Source organism: Rhinolophus ferrumequinum, chromosome 4 (genome assembly GCF_004115265.2).
Source record: "Rhinolophus ferrumequinum isolate MPI-CBG mRhiFer1 chromosome 4, mRhiFer1_v1.p, whole genome shotgun sequence".
NCBI lineage: Eukaryota > Metazoa > Chordata > Mammalia > Chiroptera > Rhinolophidae > Rhinolophus > Rhinolophus ferrumequinum.
The window spans coordinates 57,817,846-57,841,117 of NC_046287.1; the positions used below are offsets into that span (position 1 = coordinate 57,817,846).

General features: G+C 33.3%; 1 protein-coding gene across 2 annotated transcripts in view; it reads right to left on the reverse strand.

Annotated features, from left to right (window-relative positions):
• Nucleotides 1-5,031: 5,031 nt before the first annotated feature.
• HOOK3 (hook microtubule tethering protein 3) overlaps nt 5,032-23,272 on the reverse strand; it is an 84,566-nt gene continuing 66,325 nt past the window's right edge. Inside the window, exons 17-23 of one of the 2 annotated variants that reach the window (XM_033104059.1) lie at nt 21,948-21,953; nt 20,265-20,299; nt 16,774-16,856; nt 15,683-15,783; nt 14,178-14,282; nt 13,942-14,013; nt 5,032-11,235 (exon numbers count right to left, since the gene is read on the reverse strand). In XM_033104059.1, the coding sequence (XP_032959950.1) occupies nt 11,095-11,235; nt 13,942-14,013; nt 14,178-14,282; nt 15,683-15,783; nt 16,774-16,856; nt 20,265-20,299; nt 21,948-21,953 (543 nt within the window). In that variant the 3' untranslated portion in view covers nt 5,032-11,094. The remainder of the gene's footprint in view (nt 11,236-13,941; nt 14,014-14,177; nt 14,283-15,682; nt 15,784-16,773; nt 16,857-20,264; nt 20,300-21,947; nt 21,954-23,272) is intronic. The other variant, XM_033104060.1, reaches the window with a different exon arrangement.

The window sequence follows — 23,272 nt, forward strand, 5'->3', positions numbered from 1 at the left end:
GGCAGGCTGCCTCTAAGATGGCCCCTAATGAGCCCATTTCCTGGTGTTTACAGCCTTGTATCACCACTCCCTCCCCTTGAGTGTGGGCCGGGCATTGTGACAAGCTTCTTATGAATAGAATACAGCGAAATAACAGGATGTCACATCAGATTACAAGAATGTGACTTCCAACATGTCGGGACTAAAATATAGTCCCGAAAATTAACTACCAAAATAGGAGGTAGAAACACTTTATAGCTCATGTCACATACAATCAGATACCTGTCAAAATAAGTACTTGTGTATTTGCAGCTTTTCAAACTTACCAGAGTTCTACGTAGTATGTACCTGAGGTTTTGTTCACACTGAAGTTACATACCTGATCGTTCTGCACTGCTGTTAATGTGTTTGGTACAGGGATGAGAAAATGGGTAAGATTTTGACTTCAGAAGTACAATCGTCATAGCAGAAAACTTCCTTCCCTTTGTATCCAGAACGGTAGCTATGGTAACTTGGCTATTCCTCCACCTTATGCCATCAGCCCCTTGAACCTAATCTTGTCTGTGACAATGTTGACAAATAAAAAGAGAAGTGATGCTGTGTAGTTTCCAAGGGTAGGTCCTAAGAAACTTTGAAGCTTTCACCTGGGTCTTTGAGAAGACTGCTAGTTGCGCGTAGTAAGTCCATTGTCCAGAGACTTCATTTTGTGAGCGTGTCCAAACTAGTCATGTGGAGTTGCCTGATCAGCCCTCAGGAGTTCTGTCCATATCAGTCAGGGCACCAAATATGTGAAAGAACAGCCTTCAGGTGACTCTAGCTTCAGGCATCGTCTAACTGCCACTGAAGGAGGCCTTTCTCCAGACCTCAGAGACATAATAAATGGTTTAAAGCCATAAGTTCTGGAGTGGTTTGCGATGTAGCAAAAACCAAGACAGTAGCATAAATGTACTAAGGCAAACTGGTAGACTTTCAGCGGGGATACTTCTATTTGGGAACTTTTCTATGTTGTGCCCCATTTGATCACACAAATCTTTGAAGGCAAAGAAGACATTTTTTGATTTAATTTGTGATTCAACCTACCATCCCATCCCTTTCTCCTTTGATTCAGTATTAAATACCCAGGACAGACACTCAATAAATGATAAACTTAGTATGGTTGCCCTCTTGTTAATGAGTGAAGAAAACATGTATCTTTCCAACATTAAAATGCCATATTAAATACATTAAAATGAGCACTATTTTGGCTATGTCCATACTAGTTTTCTAAATCTGGGTTCTAAGTTCACTTCTGAATACTTAGCTGATTACTTTAATGTAAATATAATCAATTTCCACACTGCTATTACCACTTTACATAACATTGAAGATGCCCTATTTCAACGTTTATGGTGGAGGTGGGAAAAAGGGTGAATTGTAAGGGTCTACAAAGCAGGAAAAGGGGCACTTATGCCTAAGTGGACCACCAACAATAATGCTTTATATTGTTAAACAATGTCAATACTCCACTGTTAGTTCTTGCTGTACTGTCGGTGGTAAGACTGATCGTGTTAACATGACAACTCTAAGGGAAGAAGCCATGTTTAACTTTTATCCCTAAGAACTCTGGACAATCAGTTTACAAACATTAAGTACCAGCCTAAATGAAAACAAAATCTATCGTAGGTACTAGGAAAAAAACCTCAAAGAATATTCCTGATTTACAATAAACCAGTGGCATAATCTTTAAACTGATAGGATACTATGTCAATTGCCAAAGGCAAGTGGACAAATACTATTAGACAATTATTAAATACAGGTTTGTCACAGTTTAAGAGCAGACAAAAAAATCTCAGCTGAATTTTTATACAAGTCTTTATTTACAACTTGTTTTAACAACTGTACACTTTTTGCAGCCTTGAAAACATTTTTGTACTTGAATGGGAAAATATAGTTTGACCAAATCTTAACTTTATTCTTCATATACATATATTATATGCATACATATAAACATATACATATAATTAATACCATAACAAGTTGGCAGTCATAAAATTAAAATGATTAAGTGACATCAAAAGGAAATATAAGATTTCAAAACAATTAAAAATCTGTCTTTTGTGGTTTCTTGGACCTTATATTTTTGTGACTTTAGTAAAAATTTCTTACTGAGGCTCTCTTAACAAGTCATTCACCTCAGAAAACAGTGAGAAAATCCACCAATCTAACACACAGTAAATGGCTGGTAAACTTGGTAAACAGGTGAAAAAATATTTGGATGCCATTATATACAATGTTGCTAAATCTGTATTGATTCCACTTGTGAAGTGAGAAATTTAGAGTCCTGTGTGGATTTCAATTTTGGTTTATAATGACAAAGAATGAAATTGTGAAATTATAAATAGTCAACCAGAAATAAAAATATACCTAGCAATATCCTTTTCTTGCAAAGGCTAAACTGCAAGGTGGATAACTACAATGTCAAATATGAAACTAACAATTCACACAGATCAATAATATTTAAGACATGAGTATAAGGCTTTAGAGGTGGGACTGTAATCAATACACTTCCAACTCCAATGTACTAAGGTGTTTTCCAGCTCATCTGAAAATTTAAAAAATACTCTAGAAAAAAAAAAGCCTCTTTCTATCCCCAAATCTTTAATAGAATTTATTAATCAAAATAAGGCAAATTATTAAATGTGTTTGAATTTTACCATTCATTATATAACTAAAAATTGGGTGTTATAAATGGTGGGACAATTGTCAAAACATGAAAATTGCAAAATAAGATAAACCTGGAAATTACTCCTCGGAGTACAAAGCATTCTGAATTACACATAACCTGTAAACAGCAAAGTTAGTGACAGCAATGACATTTTAGTGCATGTGAATTTTAAACAACTAAGGCTATTAAAAAACAAAGGCTACTATTAAAAAAAAACTAGAAGGCCTCAAATGATTGATATTTGTGTACAGTCATGTCCTGTATTTATACTAAAATGCTATTTCTTATTTCAAGCATATTGAAAATTTCCCATAATTAATATAAATCTCTGTAGAACACACATTAAATTAGGCCACCAAGAAAATAATAAACTCAATCATACTGTTTACTCATCTGAACTTGAACGACAATAAGAATTTCATCATAATTTGCTTGGAATTTTACAAGTCTGTTGCTTGATTTAAAAAATTTTAAAAGGAAGAGGAAAGCATCATAACTTCCTTAACAGGATTGTTTTAACTAACTAAGCTGACTCAAAATAATTATGATTGGTTTCTTATTTTCATTAAAAAACTCAAAGATGAATTACTATAGATCCTTTCAGTTATGTTAAGCACTTTAGTAACAGGCCAAGTGAATTAGTAAATATTAAAAAATGTTTCATTAGCTATGTCACTGGAATAAAATGTTTGTTGCATACATAAAACTTAACTTGATTCATAATCCAACTTATTAAGAGCAAGAAACTATGAAGAAAACCAAAGAAATTATTTGGATCCTGATGTACCTTAAAAGTGAAAAATAATCAAATGTGATTTTAGGGACAAATACAAAAAACTGTTGGCAACTTTCATTAGATCTATATATTTTTAAAAATAACAAAAAAGAATGTGTTTATCAATTTTTATTTGTAAATAAATTAAGCATTCATCAGTTTCTGCTCCATAGGTGTTAGAAACCATGTATCATCAATGTTAAAACACTAAATAAAAAACAAAAAAACCCTGAAGATACTAAGTTATGATTTATGAAATGATTTAATTATATTACTTGAAAAGTAAAGTGCTGAGAATCTGTTTAAAAATACATATTGAAAAACTAGTTTCCAACAATGGGGTTTTAATTTTTCCAAGGGTCTTTAAAAAGGGCTGGTGTTAATTTTAATAAGAAAAATAGCTTTATTCAACAATGTGGTAAAATCCAAGAGTTATCCTAAGTTGATTGAATACCTTTATTTTGTCCTTATTTTCTCTTTGGGTATGATAGCGCTGGCAAAAAGCATTTTCTGCAATGCTAAAAATGTTCTATATCTGTGTTGTCCAATATGATAACCACTATCCACATGTGGCTGCTGAAGCACTTCAAGTGTGTCTAGGTGACTGGGAAACCAAGGTTTTAATTTAATTTTAATTAAATTGTCACATGTGGCTAGTGGCTAATGGATTAAGACAATGCAGGTCTAGAAATCTATTCTTACCTAGATTAACAAGAAGCCAATGGATGGTAAAGACAATTAGGAGACCTATCTATTCAACAACTATTTAGTAGATATTCAAAACATATTTTGTCTCCGTGTGCGCCGACGTGCGCTTAATTTTTTTTCTTTGGGAAGACAAAAAGCAGCTCTTCTCTCAAAGGTCAGGGTCAAGACTTCTCTATTTCAGTGCTGCTCTCTTATAGGTGACCTGCTTAGGCAAAGCATACCACTAGTATAGGGGGTACTGCAGAAGAAAATATTTCAGCAACTGTTCACACTATAAAAACATTTCTTTCATCTGAAAACACAAAATAAAACAAAACTCTAAGAGAATGTTCTTATAAGCAAATCTTTCTATTCTTTGGCAATAATCAATATAAGAACAAATATCTCAGTACTTTTGGACTATGATTTGAATACTAGTATATTCGTTATAAAGGGAAGAGTCCTGATACCTAAAAACATTTCTCAATAGAACAAGCCAAAAAACTTTGCTATATTAGAACTTACGAAAATGGCCAAGTTCATAAAGCATATTTGTTATGTAGAACTAAGAATGTTTTTGTAGTATTCTGCCATCTTTAGTATCTACCTTTTCCCATCACCTCACCCCCACAACTTTCCAGATTCTCTGACGTCACAGCTCCTGGAACATGGCTGTCTTTATCCTGTCCTTGGGTATATGCAATCATGAAGAAATTAGAAAAGTCAAGGACAGTTTGTAGATTTGTATTTTAGGAGACAGGGAAATCAAAGGTAAGAACATCTTCTGATTCACCAGAAGATTGTTTACTTTTTATTACTGCAACTCCAGAAAACAAAAAGTTTCAGGATGTTTGCATTCGGAGAACTTAAGTTTCATGAGTTAATGTGAAATACAAAATGTAATTCATCCCTAGTAGCCCCAACCCAGCTCCAATTAGATTTCCAGACTTAGAACTTCACATCAAACTTTAAAAATTTCAGGAAGAATACATAGCCCGTTTATTTGGGCAATCTTTTATATTTTTCTTAGTGAGTGTTCCAAATTAAGGAAAAGAACCCCAGTGGAAAAGATTTAAATAGAACATGCCACAGAAAGGTACAAGGAAAATAATTATCTAATATTAGTAAAGTGCTGTGAATCTTGCAGTGAAGTATAAATAATACATAAATGATTAGGAATAAAAGTAAATAATATTAAGATACTCATCTCTAATAGTGACATATAAACACACAATGCAAAGTATATATACAGTTTTCACTGCGCATAGGTTGACAAATATACCAAAAATAAATGAGTCCATTTTATTAATTTCATAATATAACTGTTAAACTAATTATTTTCCTTTGTCAATTTAGAGATCTCTAAAATGATAACATCTGCTCAGAAGTCTCCCACATACATTATTAAAGCCTGAGCATGCTTGGGTAGTTTTCTTTTTCTCATTTTGAGACTGTTCTTCTCATGACATTTAAGCTCTGAGTGGATATGATCCAGGATATTTGAGAGCCCCTATGGGCCTAAAATTTTGAGGCTATGGATACCGTCTTTGATGATTTCATCTTCAGACCCAAAATATCTAATTCAGAGCCTGGAGGTAATGTATCAGGTATGTAAGGGCTCTCCTTGAATATATTTTTTGAAACATCTACTTTTGCTTTCATTTTAAACAAAATTTTCTGTGGGGCTACTATGTATAATTGAGAGGAAACATAAAATTAAGCCTATGGTTTATAAACTAGATAAAGATCTAGATAACTGTTAGAAGTCAGTAGTGATTTTCAGGCACCACAGATTTCTTCTCATCTCATCAAATGACAGTATCCTTAATGGCCTTAAATCATTACCTTAGGTTAAGTAATAGGTTAACAGTTTTAAAATGAAAATAGATGCTTTCCCTTCCAATGACAACATAACAGTTAATATCCTGTGCCCAGTTCATGCCCACTGAGGGGAAGAACAATGAGAAAATTCTATTTTTGCCTAACTTTTTTGAATGATTATGTAATGAAGTCAGATGATTTTATGTCAACTATTACTTTAGGAACATTTGCTAAGACAGTGTAAGTTTTAACTGTATCAGTACTTTCATCTGTCTGGAGATTTGTTTATGATTAGGCCATTTCTTATCCTGTTTATGATTAGACCATTTCTTATCCTGATAATCTATTCTACTCTCTAGCAATGGATTTGCCTTAACAGCAGTTCTGTTATTTTGTCAGATTTCTATGCTCACTTACATACAGCATACAAACTTATCTTATAGATTATTATTAGAAAACATTAGAAAACAGAAAAATACTGAAGAGAGACATCACATAATTGCTAATACATAATTGTTAGAAAACACTTACAGATCCTTCATAATTGCCAAAACTCATATACTTGCCATAATTAGGTTCAGGTCTCTAGTGTCTCAAATAAACTAGTGTCCCTTTTCTATCGTTGTAAGTGCAATGGTAAGAATCCAAGTATATTTCAAGATAAGGCTAAATATAAACATTGTGTTTTCATAAAGATAATACATGTAACTGGATTGATAAAAGGCTATTTAAAAACAATGATCAGTACATACTTCCCAAGAACATAATCAGGGATTTAAGGAAGCTAAATATTAAAGGCTTCTGTGATTTGAGGGAATGGGGAAGGGCAGAAATTAGGTGTGTCAGTAACGAATTATTTCATGTTTTTTAGGCTTTTGATAAATGAATATTTACTGCAAAATTTTAGGACAATAAAATTATTGTGCTGAAATTAGACAATAAAACCTTTTCAAATTTTTCAATAAAAGGAACATACACCAATTATTAGTTAAATATGCTTTATAGTAAGTAAAAAATGGATGACAGATACATTGAGAATAGCTTTCCTCATATAAAAACTCCATGATATAAAATATTGAAATCATTATAGTTACAACGAATAAGGTCTGACACCACTTTCGAAATGTAATGAAACTGGGTTGTACAACTACGAAAATAAGCTGCCATTTTGACAGTGGGGACTATAGGAAAAGAGATTATCATTATTGAATGGAAAACCCTTTTAACTTATAAAAAAGGGAAAAATAAAAACATGGTAAAATAGTTTTCGAAGTTTCTAATATCCCATTTTCTTTTGTTGAGTAGACTCTTTCATCCTATTTTAGGATAAAACATAGGTTTTACTGTTGAGAAGTACAATGCTACATCAATTTCTAGTGAAAGAGTACCTTCATAATATAAGGCTAAAGAGTCAAAATATCCTTCCATAGTTTAATGAATAGACAACAAAAAGCATTTTGTCTTAAGGTTGTTATTTTGCCCTTAGCAAAAACAAAATGCCAGGCACTTTCCTCTCACTTTAGGATCACAAGTGTTCTGATCCATGTGTCTGTGAGTTAGCTAGGTTTATACTAGCTGTGAGTTGTGGATGCTTTTTCAGATAAATCTCACATGTTCCAACTGAGGACAATTGTAACATTCCTGGAGTCAAATCTGGACAATTGAAGATTAGATGCAGATAGTTAAAACAATTTTAAAATTTTAGATTTCTGTTTCAAGATAATTCTTATACTGGGCAAACCATTTTCAAATTTTTAACATGGTATTATCTTTAAAAGATGAATACTTGTCTGAGAGTAACAGACACTCAAAAGTATTTCATATCATTAGTTAGTAAGAATGAACAAAACTGTTACTGAAAAGGAGATGTGAGTAAAGTAGCTCATAAATAAAATGTTCTTTCTTCAACTTAACTCATCTTTCCCTTATCACTTACTGCTGATCCATTGGCACAGCATGGTTGCATGCCTTTGTGAAAACTAATGAAATATATAGGCTGATGTTTCTGACTGGATAACATTTAGCTTAATTTTGTACAACTGATCTTTAATTATGTAAATATAACAATAAAACTTCAAGAAAATCACAGACAATATTTCCCGATTATAATCTAATCACCCCATTAAGCCAATTTTACCAGGCTAAGGCTATCTAACAGAAATAATTTAATCTTGATCAATTTTGGAACATGGGTCATTTAGGGGCTTCTTTTTCTTAGTTGTTATTAAGTAATTAGACAAATGATAAAAAGATGTGACTGAATTTTTTAAAGTTCTTTTAAGTACATCTGTACTATTTATTCTCTCTTTAGATATGATAAACTACAATATTTGTTGGATTTTTTCCCCATTATGAACTTCTTAAATACATACTGCAGAACATAAAAGTTATGCTTTAATATTCCTTAGTTATTTACTTTGTATTTTCTTACCCTTGTTAGAAGGAAAACAGAAAATAAGCTCTTTGTTTGTAAGAATTCAAACACTAGGCTGATAGCTCACCCCGACCTCATGCAATAACATTGTACTTACTCCACTACTGAGGCCAGGACTAGCTTCACTGTCTAAGAGAACTGTGATTTCATGAAGCTAGTATATGTAAGGAGTTTGTGAAAATATAGTATAGCATAGCTTACATTTAGATAAAGCACCCAACGTCTTTTAACTTTCCAATAGACCATACATCATCACAAACCTCCTAAGAAATTATTAATCATTACTGGGTCAATAAAAATTTCATAAATCCTGCCCAAAGGTGGAGCAAGGGAAACAGGGTTGGTTGTCACTGTCACAGCTAAGTTTTATTTCTGCTTTTTTTAAACATCATAGAACGTTTAGAAATACGATTTCTTCTATGTAATGAAAGTAATATACTAAAAGGAGTGAAAGTTATTAATATAAACACCAAAATAAGAGCATGCAACAGATGCTGAAGAAAAATAAGAAGTAAAACTTCCTTCTAAAAGTTTGGGACCTTTCTAACCCATTTAGAGGATTGTATCTGAGTAGGTGGGTGGGTAGGAGAACAAGACTGGGACAGTAAATAGAGAACTAAAATTAAAACCTCTTATCTCACAGGAAATAATCATTTTAATGAATAGTTCACAGACTCCTTTATGTTCATCTACCTTACTCTCCAGGTATAATTTCCCAATAATTTTAATTTCACCAAGGTTAGTGTGCATGATCTGTTGTAAAACAGTTGAATCCTTACGCTATTTGTGAAATGAGGAGGTGGGGGTTAGAACCAACTCAAATAGTTTTTGACCCTTTATTGTCAAAACTTTCCATGTTGATTAGGTCTGCTTAGCCTCCTGAATCCTCACAATGCATTCTACTCGTGTGGTTCTCTCCATTATTATTAATTCCGCCTGCTTTGCAGTCTTATCAGGCAGAAGTAGTCACACTGCATTCAGACTTCTGTAATTAATAGGAAAATTAGTACAATGCATGGAGTCATTTCTGTGTATATTCTAATACTCTCTTCAAGTACAGTTTCTGAAGACAAATGAAAACACTACAATTTTTAGTTCGATTTTCTTATTAAAAAAGGAAGTGAGGATTTAAAATCAAACATCTGAATACAGTTTCTGAAAATTCTTAATTTAGTTTGATTCCAAGTTACTAATTTGTATTTAAGATACAGAACTAAATGAAACCTGAACTTTCAAATAGCAAGTACATGAAATAAAATCCTCTTATTAGGTGACCTATCTAAAAACAAAAACAAAAACAATAAATATCAACCTAATTTCAGTAATTTTTTGCTTTAAAAAATGGGCTATGGTGCAAGAAAAAGGCTGGAGGGGAACTTAAATATAATTGGGGACCAAATATTTAAGTCAACATGTAAAGTCAGACAGAGGCATTCCATTTTCAAATAAGTGATATTTTACATTTATATAGCACCTTATATAGTCAAAGTGCTTTACAATCATTATGACTTGGCAGCCATTCATCAATGTAATTAACATTGTTTACAATCTATCAATAAATCTAAGCACTTTGCGGCAACCAAATACCCAAGAGAATCTGTTCAGCAGCAAATTCTTGGACTAATACATAGAATTAAGAAAAAATGTAAAGGAGACCTGTCATAACATCACATATAAGAAGTCACTTATTGATCTTAATGACTGATATTAAGATGTAAAGTATAGAAGGGCTTATATTAATGAATAGGTAAAACACATGAGCTGCAAGTCAACAAGGAAATTGCCCAAAAGGGAAGTTACTTGTAAGCATATGAAAAATAAATATTTTAGATGTGGAGGGCAACTGAAACCATAAATGTAAGCTACACTGCCAGAACTTGATCCTCAGTTACTGTGATATTCCAGAAGACAACAAAATTAATGCACTGACTGATTTTTTTCCTTCTGTAATCTACCCCCAAATAACCTAACCAATGTATTCACTTCTGCCAGCAATAAGATAGCAGGAAATAATAAAATTCTGTGTATTTATGTTTTAAAAATAGTTTCCAAATCTTCGAACAAATTTAATTTCCTATAAAACAATGAGAAAACTCATTTTTTCCCTCTAAATAATTCTATCAGGTGCCTGGATGAGATCTGATTAGCACCTCTGCCAATGTATTTATGTTTTTGCAAAAAGTGCCCTTGCCAACCATTCATTTTAGATAGTAAGTATGCAAGTTATTTGAAGTGCATTTGAAAAACAATTCAAAACACAGATTAATACATCATAGAAAGATTAATTCCCTTTAAACAAAGACATTCTTATAAAGCATGGTAACACAGAGGCACAATAAAGAATATAAATTGTATATCAATTATTGGCAGAAAATCTAATCCATTACAAAGCCTACACCACTGGGAAAAGGACATTTTCATACAAAGAAAAGTACTACACTATTATACAACACTTTTAATTGGGAATTTAAAATTTTTTGGCACATTAAAAGGAACTGAAAGGACTACAAAATAAAGGACCAAGAAACTAAAATATAACAGACACAGGAGAGAGAACGTCCTCAAATAGGAAACGACTAATTAACATAAAACAGAGACAAAGAATAAGCTGGCTGAATTTCCTGAAATGGTGTTATATGTAACAGAAGTATGTTTTGAAATTCAGATGTTTTTTATTCTAGTGGCAAGACATGTCTACCTTGCTGAGGTTGGTTGAACATGGCCCGGGTACGATCTTCTTGTGCTGGTTGCTTGTCTTTGTCTAGCCAGAAAGGACTGCCCTGAACCTGTACTAGCAAGTCTATCTTCAGCCGCCTTTTTATGCAGAGTCATTCCCTATATAACAAAAAAGAAAGGCAATCAATGAAAAAATCGTGGAACATAACTCTTACAAAAGAAAATTTCATCATCAATGAATAAACAGTGGAATATACTCTCCCAAAAGAAAATTTTATCATGCAGAATTTGTTACATTGTATTATAAGGCACATAATTAGGAATGCTAATTTTGTTCATTATATCTTAAAATTTTATAGAGAAATATTAGTTTGAACAATTAGGTACAAATTTTCCTTTGGGAAAATTAAGGCTTAATTTTCTGAATTTATAACCAATGTATAATACAGATTTTTGGAATACATTACTATTTTCAATCATTCATACTTCCCTTTCAAATCAAATGCAGGAAGTGATTTTCCAAGAAAAAAGTGCAATTGATTGGTAGAAGGTGATTCAAGGTGTTGTGGAAATCACAGGGCATATTGAGAACGGAAAACCACAAATGCACTTGCCATTTCTTAAGGTAGGAAGGCACATTACGTTATAACACATACCAGCATGCTGTTTTTCTTCACTCCAGGCAGACTTGTATTCTCAAACAAATTAAGAAAAGTTCCTGACAGTCCCAAACAGAGGGCTCAACAGAGAGCCGGGGGTCTTTCTTGAAGACAGGAGGATGGCCTACTAGCTTAGAAGGGAGAGAAGCCACAATTGCTTGGCTCAGAGCATCTTAACAGAAGGAAGGTAACCTCTGGGAGCGTGCTCTCTGAACATGGAGGAATAACAACAATAAAAAAGCCTGTGAGATCAGGACAAAAATGGTTTTGGTACTCATTTAATAAACCAATGAAGAATCCTAGCCAGAGAAACATTAAGGATTGAGAGTGGGTGTTTAAATCTCACCCACTGGATGTGACTGGATACAAGTAAACTGATGGGAGGAAGTGGAAGGAGGCAAAGAGAAAGAAATGAGCAACTGGGAGCTAGGAGGAGAGTCAGGCAGATAAGCCAACCTATGTGAAAAGACACACAGATTTTCCAGAATGAACTGGACAATCTGGCACAGAACACAGAAGACTGAAACATAAATCTTCCTATCACTAGTTAGCTGCTAGGGAACACACTGGTCATGGCTTTTCATTTTTAATAGAATTGCAATCTACCCAAACACACAACATGCCTCCATTTTACCAATGAGAAAATCCAGAAGTTTTTTCACTCAATTTGAAATCAAAGCATTTAAAGATTTGAGTAAAACTGATAAATATCTATTGGTAATCTTTATTAATTTGGCTACCTATATTAATAATATTTTGTTTAAAATATACTATTTTTTTTCAATTTCACATTCCAAGTAACTTATTCAAATTCTTCATAAGTTTTTAAGACCTTAGTGTCCATCACAAAGCCATTCTCTGAGATACTTAATACCTGTTCCCAGCATTCGTCATCTTCACTTTCATTTCGGTTGTCTGAGACGTAGAACTGCCTGAATATATGTATGAAGCTATTACTGGCTATCTTATCTGAACATAACTTGTGTGAGGCTACATGGAGTTATTCCTCTATTCTCTGGAGGGCTAAAAATTAGGATTACTCTTTAATACTACACCACAGGATATAGTTCCCTAAGAAAATCAAGAATATAAAATTAATAATAAGGATTGAGAGGGGCAGAGCTCCAAGATGGCTGTTACTAACCTTTAAGGAGGGCAAAGAGGAAACAGAATAGGTGGAGTCAGGACTAGTTCCCAGAGAACTTCCTTAAATATATAATTTTTATCCTATTTTAAAAATTTTAATTGCTAAGAAACCTATATTTGTTAACAATAATAGTATTCTAACTCCAATATGGTTTTCTCCTTTAAAAAAAAATTGTGATAAAATCTTAAATATGTAGTTTTAACCAAGGCAAATATAAATGTGGACACGTCATGAAAGAATGAATTTTTGAAAAAAATCAGATCACATTAATAGGAGGCCTGGGACACGATCCTTTGAGACACAGTATCAGTTATAACTGTAAAATAAAAACAATGGCATTGTGTCAATAACACAACAATAGGGTCAAGAGGGGGGATGATGAAAGGAAATCTGGTTGGATTTCCTGTTTCAGGCAACTAACATTTGAAAAGGCAGAAGTGGTCTTACTGGGAATAAGAATAGAGAAGAAAAGACAAAAAGTCCAGGAAAAAATATTGAAAAAAGTACAGCGTTCTTTCAAATCCACAGCTATTCATATATCCAGAGAATCTTACTGAAGCCCAAAATGTTGGTGAGCATGTATTTTCCCCTGCGATATATTTAAGGTTTTTTTGTGTTGGAAAATCCAATTTCAAAACCTGTAGTCACTCAGGGTCTAACAACCACAAACATTTTCCAAACTCTACTCAGTGTAAGTATCAATCCTACAAAGAACTGATATAGTCCCACAAAACAAAAGCTACTGAATTTGTATTTAGGTATTATTAAAGTCTCCGTCCCCTAGAATAAAATGGTTCTGAAAGACAGAAATCAAACTGTCATTTATCTTCCCATTTTCTAGGGTTAATGATGTGTTCAAAATATCCTAATCCTGTTTAGGGTGGTTCTCGTATCTGCTTTTCAGTCCTAAGGTCAGCATTAAGGTTTTGTTAGTGTGTGTTAGGATAGCAATTACTTTCAGATTCATTTGGTAGAATTACTTCTACAGTAAAGGGGCGTATAATAAAGCTTACATGTTCACTGAACTTTATAATACATCTTGAAGTGTTATTTTCTTACCATATTGTACCAGGCACTAACAATATATTTCTCCTCCATCTCTCGTTGATTCTTCGTTTTCTCATATTCTTTCTAAAAAACAAGCACATGTAAACATGCAAAAAGGAAAAACAATTCAATATCAATAAAACAGTCACAATTAACTGTCTAAATTAATGTATACAACTGCATATAGCAAACTTCTAGGAAAAAAGAATAAAAAGTCAAGTATCTTATTGTATAGTACAATAAACTACCTCTAAAGAATGGAAGAGTCGGTCCCGTTCCTGGAGCTGATTTTTAAGAGCTTGTATTTCTGGTGCTGCTCCTTGATTCTGTTTAGGATCTAAAGTACGAATAACCTGCAAAAAGTAATAAAAGAAAAAATTTAAAAGTGTCAAACTTAAAGAATATAACATCTAAGAAAGCACTCTTTAAAAAAAAAAGATAATCCTTATGAGATCAAAAGCTAGCACAAAGATACTTTAAATTTTGAATGTATGAAATAATATTCAATAGTTGCAAATTTTAATTATATAAAACTTTCAATTATATAAAAGAATCAATTCTAAGAAGTAATTCTGGCTTAAAATTAACAAATGATACTACAGCAGAAAGTACTGACAATTGTCTACCCTTTTACTTTCTTCTGATTTGATTCAGCTGGCCCTTTCCCTCTGACCCGATGTATACTTAGGAAGCAGGTCCCGGTCATTTAAAAGCTTATCATTGTGGCCCATCTTCTTTTCTGCCAGTGGCTTGGTAGGCATGGGCAGGAGATGCAATTCTAGATTGCCAACTAGAGATATTCTGTTAAAGGTCTTTTTGCTTTTTGGCCCAATATTTTTACTATCAAAAATGACCAAACCTATAAAAAGCTTGAAAGAGCAGAATAAAAATCCATTCCCTTTAACCCAGATTCATCAACTGCTGCACTGCCACATTTGATTTCTCTCTCTTCTCTCTCTCTCTCTCTCTCTCTTTCTCTCTCTCTCTCTCTCTCACACACACACACACACACACACACCTCACCACCACCTTTTTTGGGAGGCTATTTTAAAGCAATATGTAGACCTCATGACATGCAACCCTTAAACATTTCACTAAGCATCCCCTTAGACTAAGGACATTCTCCTACATAATCACAATACCATCAGTATCTGTAAGAAAATTAGTAATTTTACAAATCATCACTATTCGGTCCTAATCATATTTCCACAGGTGTCTCCAAAATGTCTTTTCTAACTGCCCCTTCTACCCCAATCCAGGACCCATAGATGAATGTAATGATTTGGTCCTTAGGTCCCTCTGGGCTTTTAAAAATCACAACAGCCCTTCTGCTTCCCCACATTCCAATGCCTATTTTGGTTTTTCATAACATTGATTTTGCTCCCAAATTCTGCATTTATGTGATGATTTCCTGAAAGTCTTATTTAACTTGTTCCAATAACCTCAATTTCCCTGGGAATTGAAAGTACCCTCGGTCTAGAAGATTGCTTAGATTCAGGTTAAATACTACTGGCAATGATACTCCATCAGGAGGCATTCGATGCTGGTTGTCCTACCGTTAGTGTAGTTAATTTTGATTACTAATTAAGGTGGTGACTGCCACTTATTTCCTACATAAAGGTACATTTTCCTCTGGGCACTTCTGTTCTTCTCCTGATAACTCTCTGCATAAGAAGTCACTGTACCTGCGATTTGAGAAGTCATTGAAACTTGATCAGAAAGTGGAGTGAGATGCCCACCAATGCATACTTACGCTTTTCGCTTTCTCTAAGTATTTTTTATATCGTTCTTCCATTTGCTTCATTTCCTCTTCTTTCTTCCGTAAAGCTTCCTGTAATTCTTCAATTTTTAAGGCTGCAGATGAGACAGTAAAAAAACCGTATTTTAGATTGCAACAAGTTTAAAAATATTTCAAATAACAAAATAGTAAATAGTTAATAGTTTTGAGAGATTGATCTATTCCTATAAATAATTTTCTTTAAAAAAAAATTCATAATTTTTTTTCTTTTTACAGAAAGCTCTTCATATAAACAAAAACTCTGGTATGGAAGTGTCTGAATTAAAAAGGATCCATTAATGGATGAAAGAATAAAGAAAACATGATATATACACACAATCAAATATTATTGACCATTAATTCTGATAAATGCTACAACATGGAGATGTTATACTAAGTGAAAATGAAAGACATCATATTAAGTCAAATAAGCCAGACATGAAAAGGCAAATATCATGTTTCTACTTATATGAGTTACCTAAAATAGTCAAATTCACAGAGACAAAGTAGAATAGTGGTTACCAGAAGCTAGGGAGAGGGAGGAATAGAGAGTTATGTTTAATGGGTACGGTTTCAGTTTGGGATGATGAAGAAGTTCTGGAAATGGATGGTGGTTGCACAACAATGTGTATGTACAATGCCAATGAACTGTATACCTAAAAATGGTCATTTTTATGTTCTATGTTTTATCATAATAAAAAAAGTAAAAGTCTCTGTCTTGCTCCCACCTCCACACAAAAGAATTAATGAAGTCAAACTATCTACATGTGTAAATATCAACAGAAGTAAAAGTTTGGCTGATGGCTGACTTACATTCAACTACACTAAGAAAATAACTTCATAAAATATTCATTAGCATTCACAGTTAAGGAAAAACTCACAACCAAAATAGCAATTTAAGAAATACTGTGAAGAATACACACTTTTTGTAAATAAAACAAATCTTTTAATTGCTAGAATAGGTAACAGAGCCTATTTCTAAAATAAACACTTTTATATAAACTCATTACCATTAGGGTAATGTATGGCTACCCAATTAAAAACCATGCTAATTAGGAAAAACTCACAGCTGTTGTTAAATCTTGGTTCAAGATCTTCAATAATGGCTCTCTTCTTCTGCAATTCATTATTGGCTTCATGCAGCTTCTCTCTGTAACAAAATATATAACACTGTGTCACCTACTACTGTTTTATATTTTTTTAAACATCAAATGAAAAATCTTAATTCTTGGAATACACCTGCATAGCACACAGTGATATGAAACAAAGATGAAAACACTAATCCAACATGAATTTAATACATTTTTAAAATAAGTAAAAAATAGAGACAAAAATATCAGAGGTTTAAATAGTAGTCATTTCTTTTGGATAAATCTACACAAGAAGTACAAAGAACTTAACGATCTTTTTTTTTTCCTAGGAATAAGGATATTATACAAATTAAATTTAAAACTCTGCAGAGGTTTTACAATGCAAAATCTTATTGCAAAAAAGTGAAGTTTTAAAATAAAAACAGAAAGAACACTACACCAATAAAAAATAAATTAATGATACATGCGACCAGATGGGTAAATATCACAGAATGTTGAACATGCAAAGTCCGACTCAATAGGGTAATATTGAATGATCACATTTATATGAACTTCACAAAGTGTCGAAACTAATGAAAAGTGACTGAGATCAGCACAGTGGCTACTTGGAGGATGTAATCAATCAATTAGAAGGGAGAACAAAGAATCCTGGTGGGTTGCTAGAAACATTCTATACCTTATTCTGAGTTACCTATGTATGTAGAAAAACCGTCATTAAGCTGTAGACTTAGGAACTCAGGATTTGTGTACTTTACTATATTTAAGCTACATTCCAATACAAATATTAAAAAAAGTGAATGAACAGAAAGTACATTTTTCCTAGTATTTATATGATATTTGTAATTCTCCCTATGTAGCATTTAGGGTGGCACTCTATGAGAGAGAAAAGAGGCTACCAAAATTGGAAAATACAGAAAAACACTAATACAGCACTTTACTTTTTCTATTTCTGGTCTTTTCAATGCATAATACATTAATAAATCTTTTTCTTTTTCAACAATTTATGTTTTGAGGGTGAGACACACACACATCTATATGTATACATATACACACACAAAACAAATATACACACTTTAAATAAGAAAAACTAAGCCCAATGAAGAAACAGATTAAAAAATATAAATTATCTCAGAACCATGCATCCTATCCCCTTCCAAGAGGTAACCAAAATTCAGAGTTTTAATCATTTGCATGATTTTTATGATGGGCCTTTGTATGTATTCCTAAACAACATATTGCTTAAAATAACAGTTTTTACTTTATACATACGTTACTTATACTGTATGTATTGTTCTGTGACTTCATTTTTTACTTATCATCATGTTCTTGAGATTCATCTATGTTGTTGTTAGCCCTAGTTTACACACTTTTAGTGCTGTATAATGTTTTATTGTTTAAATGTACTCCATTCTATCATTTTACAATTGGTAGTATGTGTATTGTTTCTACTTTTCTGTGATGACAAACAATGGTCTTCGATAATTTCTTCTACATGTCTCCTGGTACACATGGACAACAGCATCTCTAGGAATCTAGGGTGTATATGTAGGGGAGTGAAACTGATGGGTCACAGAATACGTGCATGTTCAAGTTTACCAAGTAAACTGCTATATACTCCTACCAGCAGTGCATGAGAATTAACATTGGTGAACTTCTTTGGCAATACTTAGTATGTCTGATTCTTACATTTTATCAAGCTGGTGTGTGTCAAATGGTCGCCACTGTCGTTTTAAGTCTGCATGAGAATGACCATCATTTGAGATGTCTATGGGCCCTATTGTGGGTTGAACTGTGTCTCCCAAAAAGATATGATGAAGTCCTAATCCCTGATACCTATGAATATGATATTTGAAAATAGGGTCTCTGCAGATGTAGTTAGTTAAGATAAGTTACACCGGATCAGGGTGGACCCTAAATCTAATGACTAGTGCCTTTATCCTAAGGCGGCCATGAAGAGACACAGAAACACAGATAGAAGAAGTCTGTGTGAAGACGAAGACAGAAATTGGAGTAAAACATCTACAAGCTAAGGAACACCAAGGATTGCTGGCAGCTACCAGAAGATAAGAGAGGGGCATGGAACAAGTTCTCCCTTAGAACTTTCCAAAGGAACCAATCCTGCTAACACCTTGATTTCAGACTTCTGGCCTCAACAACTGTTAGAGAATAAAATTTTATTGTTTTTAGCCACCCAGTTTATGGCAATTTGTTATAGCAACCACAGAAAATGAATATAGGCCTCATCTTCATTAATAAATTCTTCTTGATGATGATTTTTACCATGTAAATGACTGAACACAGAAAAATGGTCAGGCTGTAGTTTTATGAAACAACAGGTATTCTATTTTTTGCAATAAAGGAATGGGAGGTAAAAAAGGGTAGAATTCAGTACTAAATTCTGACTCTAGGTAAACTCACAATGGTTGGGAGGTAACATTTTCTGTTTTAGTACATTAAAAAAACTGCCCATTGTTAGACTTGCCAGCAAGTGTCAGTTGCTAGGAGTATCTCACTTTCCCCACATTTAAAAAAAGAAAAAAATTAGCATGAGGTAAACTGTTAAGACTATAGCATTTCTTTCCAATCTTAGTATAACAAGTCAAACTAATTTCTGTGGTATTGAGGATATCTGGTTTACCATAGTGTAACATTATAACATCCCAACAGGCTACCAATTCATGGCCACCCTACACTCAATGTGTGAAGGAGAGTTTTGTTACATTGAAATGATTAAATTTGTTACTGAATTCTAGTAAAAGCATGAAACGTTCCTAACAATGTCAATCTCAGCCAAAGATAGATGGATGATTTCTTCTTCATGAGAAAACAAATGTAATATTTTAAAATTTATTTCATCATCCAGATTAAAAGTCATGTTCAGATATGTCTGCAATTCAAGGAAATGTTTGAAAATCTGTGACAGGTAAACTTTATAATACTTTAAGAAATTTACTTAAAAAAGAAGATTAAGCTGGCCATACTCCAGAGCTGGACACTAAACTCTGTGGGCCAAATTCAGCATGCTGCTTGTTTTTGTATATAAAGTTTTATTGGAACACAATCACATTAGTTTACGTATTATCTAAGGCTGCCTTCAATCTACAACTACAGAGCTAAGTGGTTGTGACACACACCATGCCTGCAAAGCCTAAAGTAATTACTATCTGGCCCTTTACAAAAAAAGGATTTTGACTCCAGATCTAGAATGCCTCAAACTCCTAACTATAAGTACCATGAAGATATAAAACCCTGGAATCTCATTTGCAAACAGTTCTAAAGCAGTCTTTGTTCTGATTTGAGAACCTTGGGTGGAGACAACCCTTTCGACACCATTAATATGTCTTATAATGTTCTGTACCTTCAAGGGACACCCACGCCATTGCCTAGACACTCTGCAATCACCTAAGAGAAAACATTTATGTTTCACTACATAACATAAGAACGAACGTCAAAGCTTTTATACTTACAGATGTTCTTCAAGCTTCTTTTTTAGAAGAACTGACTGAAAATGGAAAAGAAAATCATTTTTTACTTGACTTTTTTACTGATAAATTAATTATTTAATAAAAATTAAGAGCATAGTAGTAACTAACTCTGAGTGAGCCCTCCGTAATCTCTCTGGTCAAAGAGCTCAAGACACACAATGCACCCAAGTTTATTTCTCTTTGATAAGCGAGAGAGCAGCTTAGGGGTGATAGCAATCAGTGTAAAATACCCAGAAACTGCATATCTGAATTCTCTATTTATAGTCAGAATTTAAAAAGCCACTTATGTATAGATCTAGTATTCTTGAATATGACAGGCAGGTAGAACTCCACTAATTATAGACTTTCCCTAAGACACTTTTCATATTGTTTTCCTTGCATCATAATAAAGTCTGGGATCAATTTCTATAAATACTTACTGACTTAATCAGTGATTTACAACTATGCTCAGGTTGCAAATAATTTATGTGGTAAGTATGGGAACATGAAGAATAGTATATGCAACGGAACTTAATATGCTGGAGAATGCAGCTCTGATCTCCTGAAAAGCCAGAGATCAGAACTGACCTAAAAATAAGCATAAAGAATAGTGGCATTCTATATAGGACCACTAGGTTTCATATTTAAACTTAACATACATATAATTATGAATTCTATGAAACATTTCATTTTGAGATAGTTACAAAATTAATTCAGTCAAACCCAATTAATATAGCCTTATAAAATAAATTGTTCAATCAATCAACAGCAGTGAGGAAGGGAAAAAACTCACACTAAGTTCTTCGATTTTAAGTCACCTTATTCAATAATGATTACTGTAACTGTTTATTCAAGTCCATTCTAACACATCTCTGGAATATTTCAAATTCATTTCTTTGCTCAATATGTTAGCTCAATATAATAGCTAGATCAGTGGACCACAATGTCCTCTATCACTGCTTCCCCCAAATATAAAAAAAGATAATAATCCTATTAACTTCCAATCATTGCTATTTATTCTTTACTACAGAGGGTGAAATGAAAATATTTTCTAAATACCTTAACTTTGACTTTGCTCTTATGTTTTGCTTAGGCTCTACAAAATTAATTTTAACTCTGAGATAATACATAATAAAATAATGATTTGATGAGTGGTTAATATGCCAGGCACTGCACTAAAGCATGCCATAGACATTGTTTCATATGAACCTCACAACTCTGAGTAACACTCTGTTTCCCCAAAAATAAGACCTAGCCAGATAATCAGCTCTAATGCGTCTTTTGGAGCAAAAGTTAATATAAGACCTGGTATTATATTGTATTATGCTATACTATATTTTATTATGTTATAGACCCTTTTTATTATATGATAGGGTCTTTTGTTAATTTTTGCTCCAAAAGACGCATTAGAGCTGATTGGTCCGGCTAGGTCTTATTTTTGGGGAAACACGGTATTAGCCCATCTTATAGTTAAGGAAGGTGACACTGCGGAGACGTTCAGTAGCTTTCCAGTGGCAGATACCCTTTAAGTATCTTAACCATGAAGTGCATAAACCTATAAAGCAAGTACTCATTTTGCAAAAAATTCCCATAATTCAAATATTAATATCATCAATGGTGATGGCAGACAATATATAAATTAAAAAACTGCTCAATATATAGAAATGAATAGGAAGCCATACTTACAATAGCCTTGAGCAGAAACCATGCCAAGAGACAGAGAGGACATATTAGTATGAAGCAAACACAGCAGCCAATAGAAGGAACGATTTAGTAATTCATGAACAGAAGTAAAAGATATGCAAGTTTTTTTCAAAAATGTACATTTTTCTTTCTTCTATGGTCTCCTCATCCTGTCTTGTTCTCTGGAGTTTTATACACTGTGGCTAGCTCAAATTATCCATATGACTGGATATAACAATGCTTTTCTGCTTCCATGCTAAAAATAAATGACATAAGAATAATAAAAATGTGCAAACCATCCTACTCTGACTAAAGGTCACATGAACAGGGTGTGCTTTTGTAACAGAAATAGACAGAAATGATGTTGTTCTTCAGAGGGGACCAATTCCCTTTGACAGGTTGTCTTACAGATTACATATTCCTGAGATGCAACACTGTAGTTTAGTGAAAGAGAGAAGACAAAAACATCAACAATCTGCTGGGGGAAAGAACCACATATTCTGTACTACACTATTTCTCTAAACCATTTTGAAGCATATCATCAGAACAAGCAAAGTTCCTAACTGAAGCTTCTCTATATGTAGAAAAGAGCTCTGACAATTTCCAAGAATTTAGAGCAAGAAATCTCACTGGCATCTGGACAGTCTAATTAATGTAAATAGTACTTCATAGGGCTGGCATCTCCCTTCTGAAACATGTTCGCTTAAGGTAATGGCACACAGCACATTGAATTAGATTTGATCACCACAGTGATACCTAACCAGGCTATGCAAAATTATTATTGACAGAATAAATTCCTTTATGTGTGTTTTAATATAAGAGAATCCAGTACACTGGTTATCGCTGCAGCACTAAGGCTGAGCTGATACTGGTGTTTCAGCATTTTTACTTCCTATCTACCACACACCCTTCCTTGCCCTCTCAACCACAACAAATCAACAAAGTCTCCTCAAAGTCTCCTCAATTTAAGGGACCTATGGATTTCACTGAACTAAGAAATGCTACCCACTTTGGTTCATCTGTAAGATACTCTTAGTTAGGCTTACTATTATTTTCATACACTAATGGTGGTTTTGCTTCACTTCTTAGCATTCTGGATAAAAGCTTCTTTAAAAAGTAAACCATGACATTTCAAACTAGTTCCACTTCAATAAGGGAGTAAGATTGTTAAATGTCAGCGACAATTTTAGGAACCAGGAACCAATCTGGGAATCTAAGAAGAACTACCAGCACTTTAATTAAAAGATAAATTAAAACCACTGATCTTAGAAAGAAGAGCATGCTGCCAATATTAGCTAGATGTATGTTTAAGAAACTCATAAATTTAG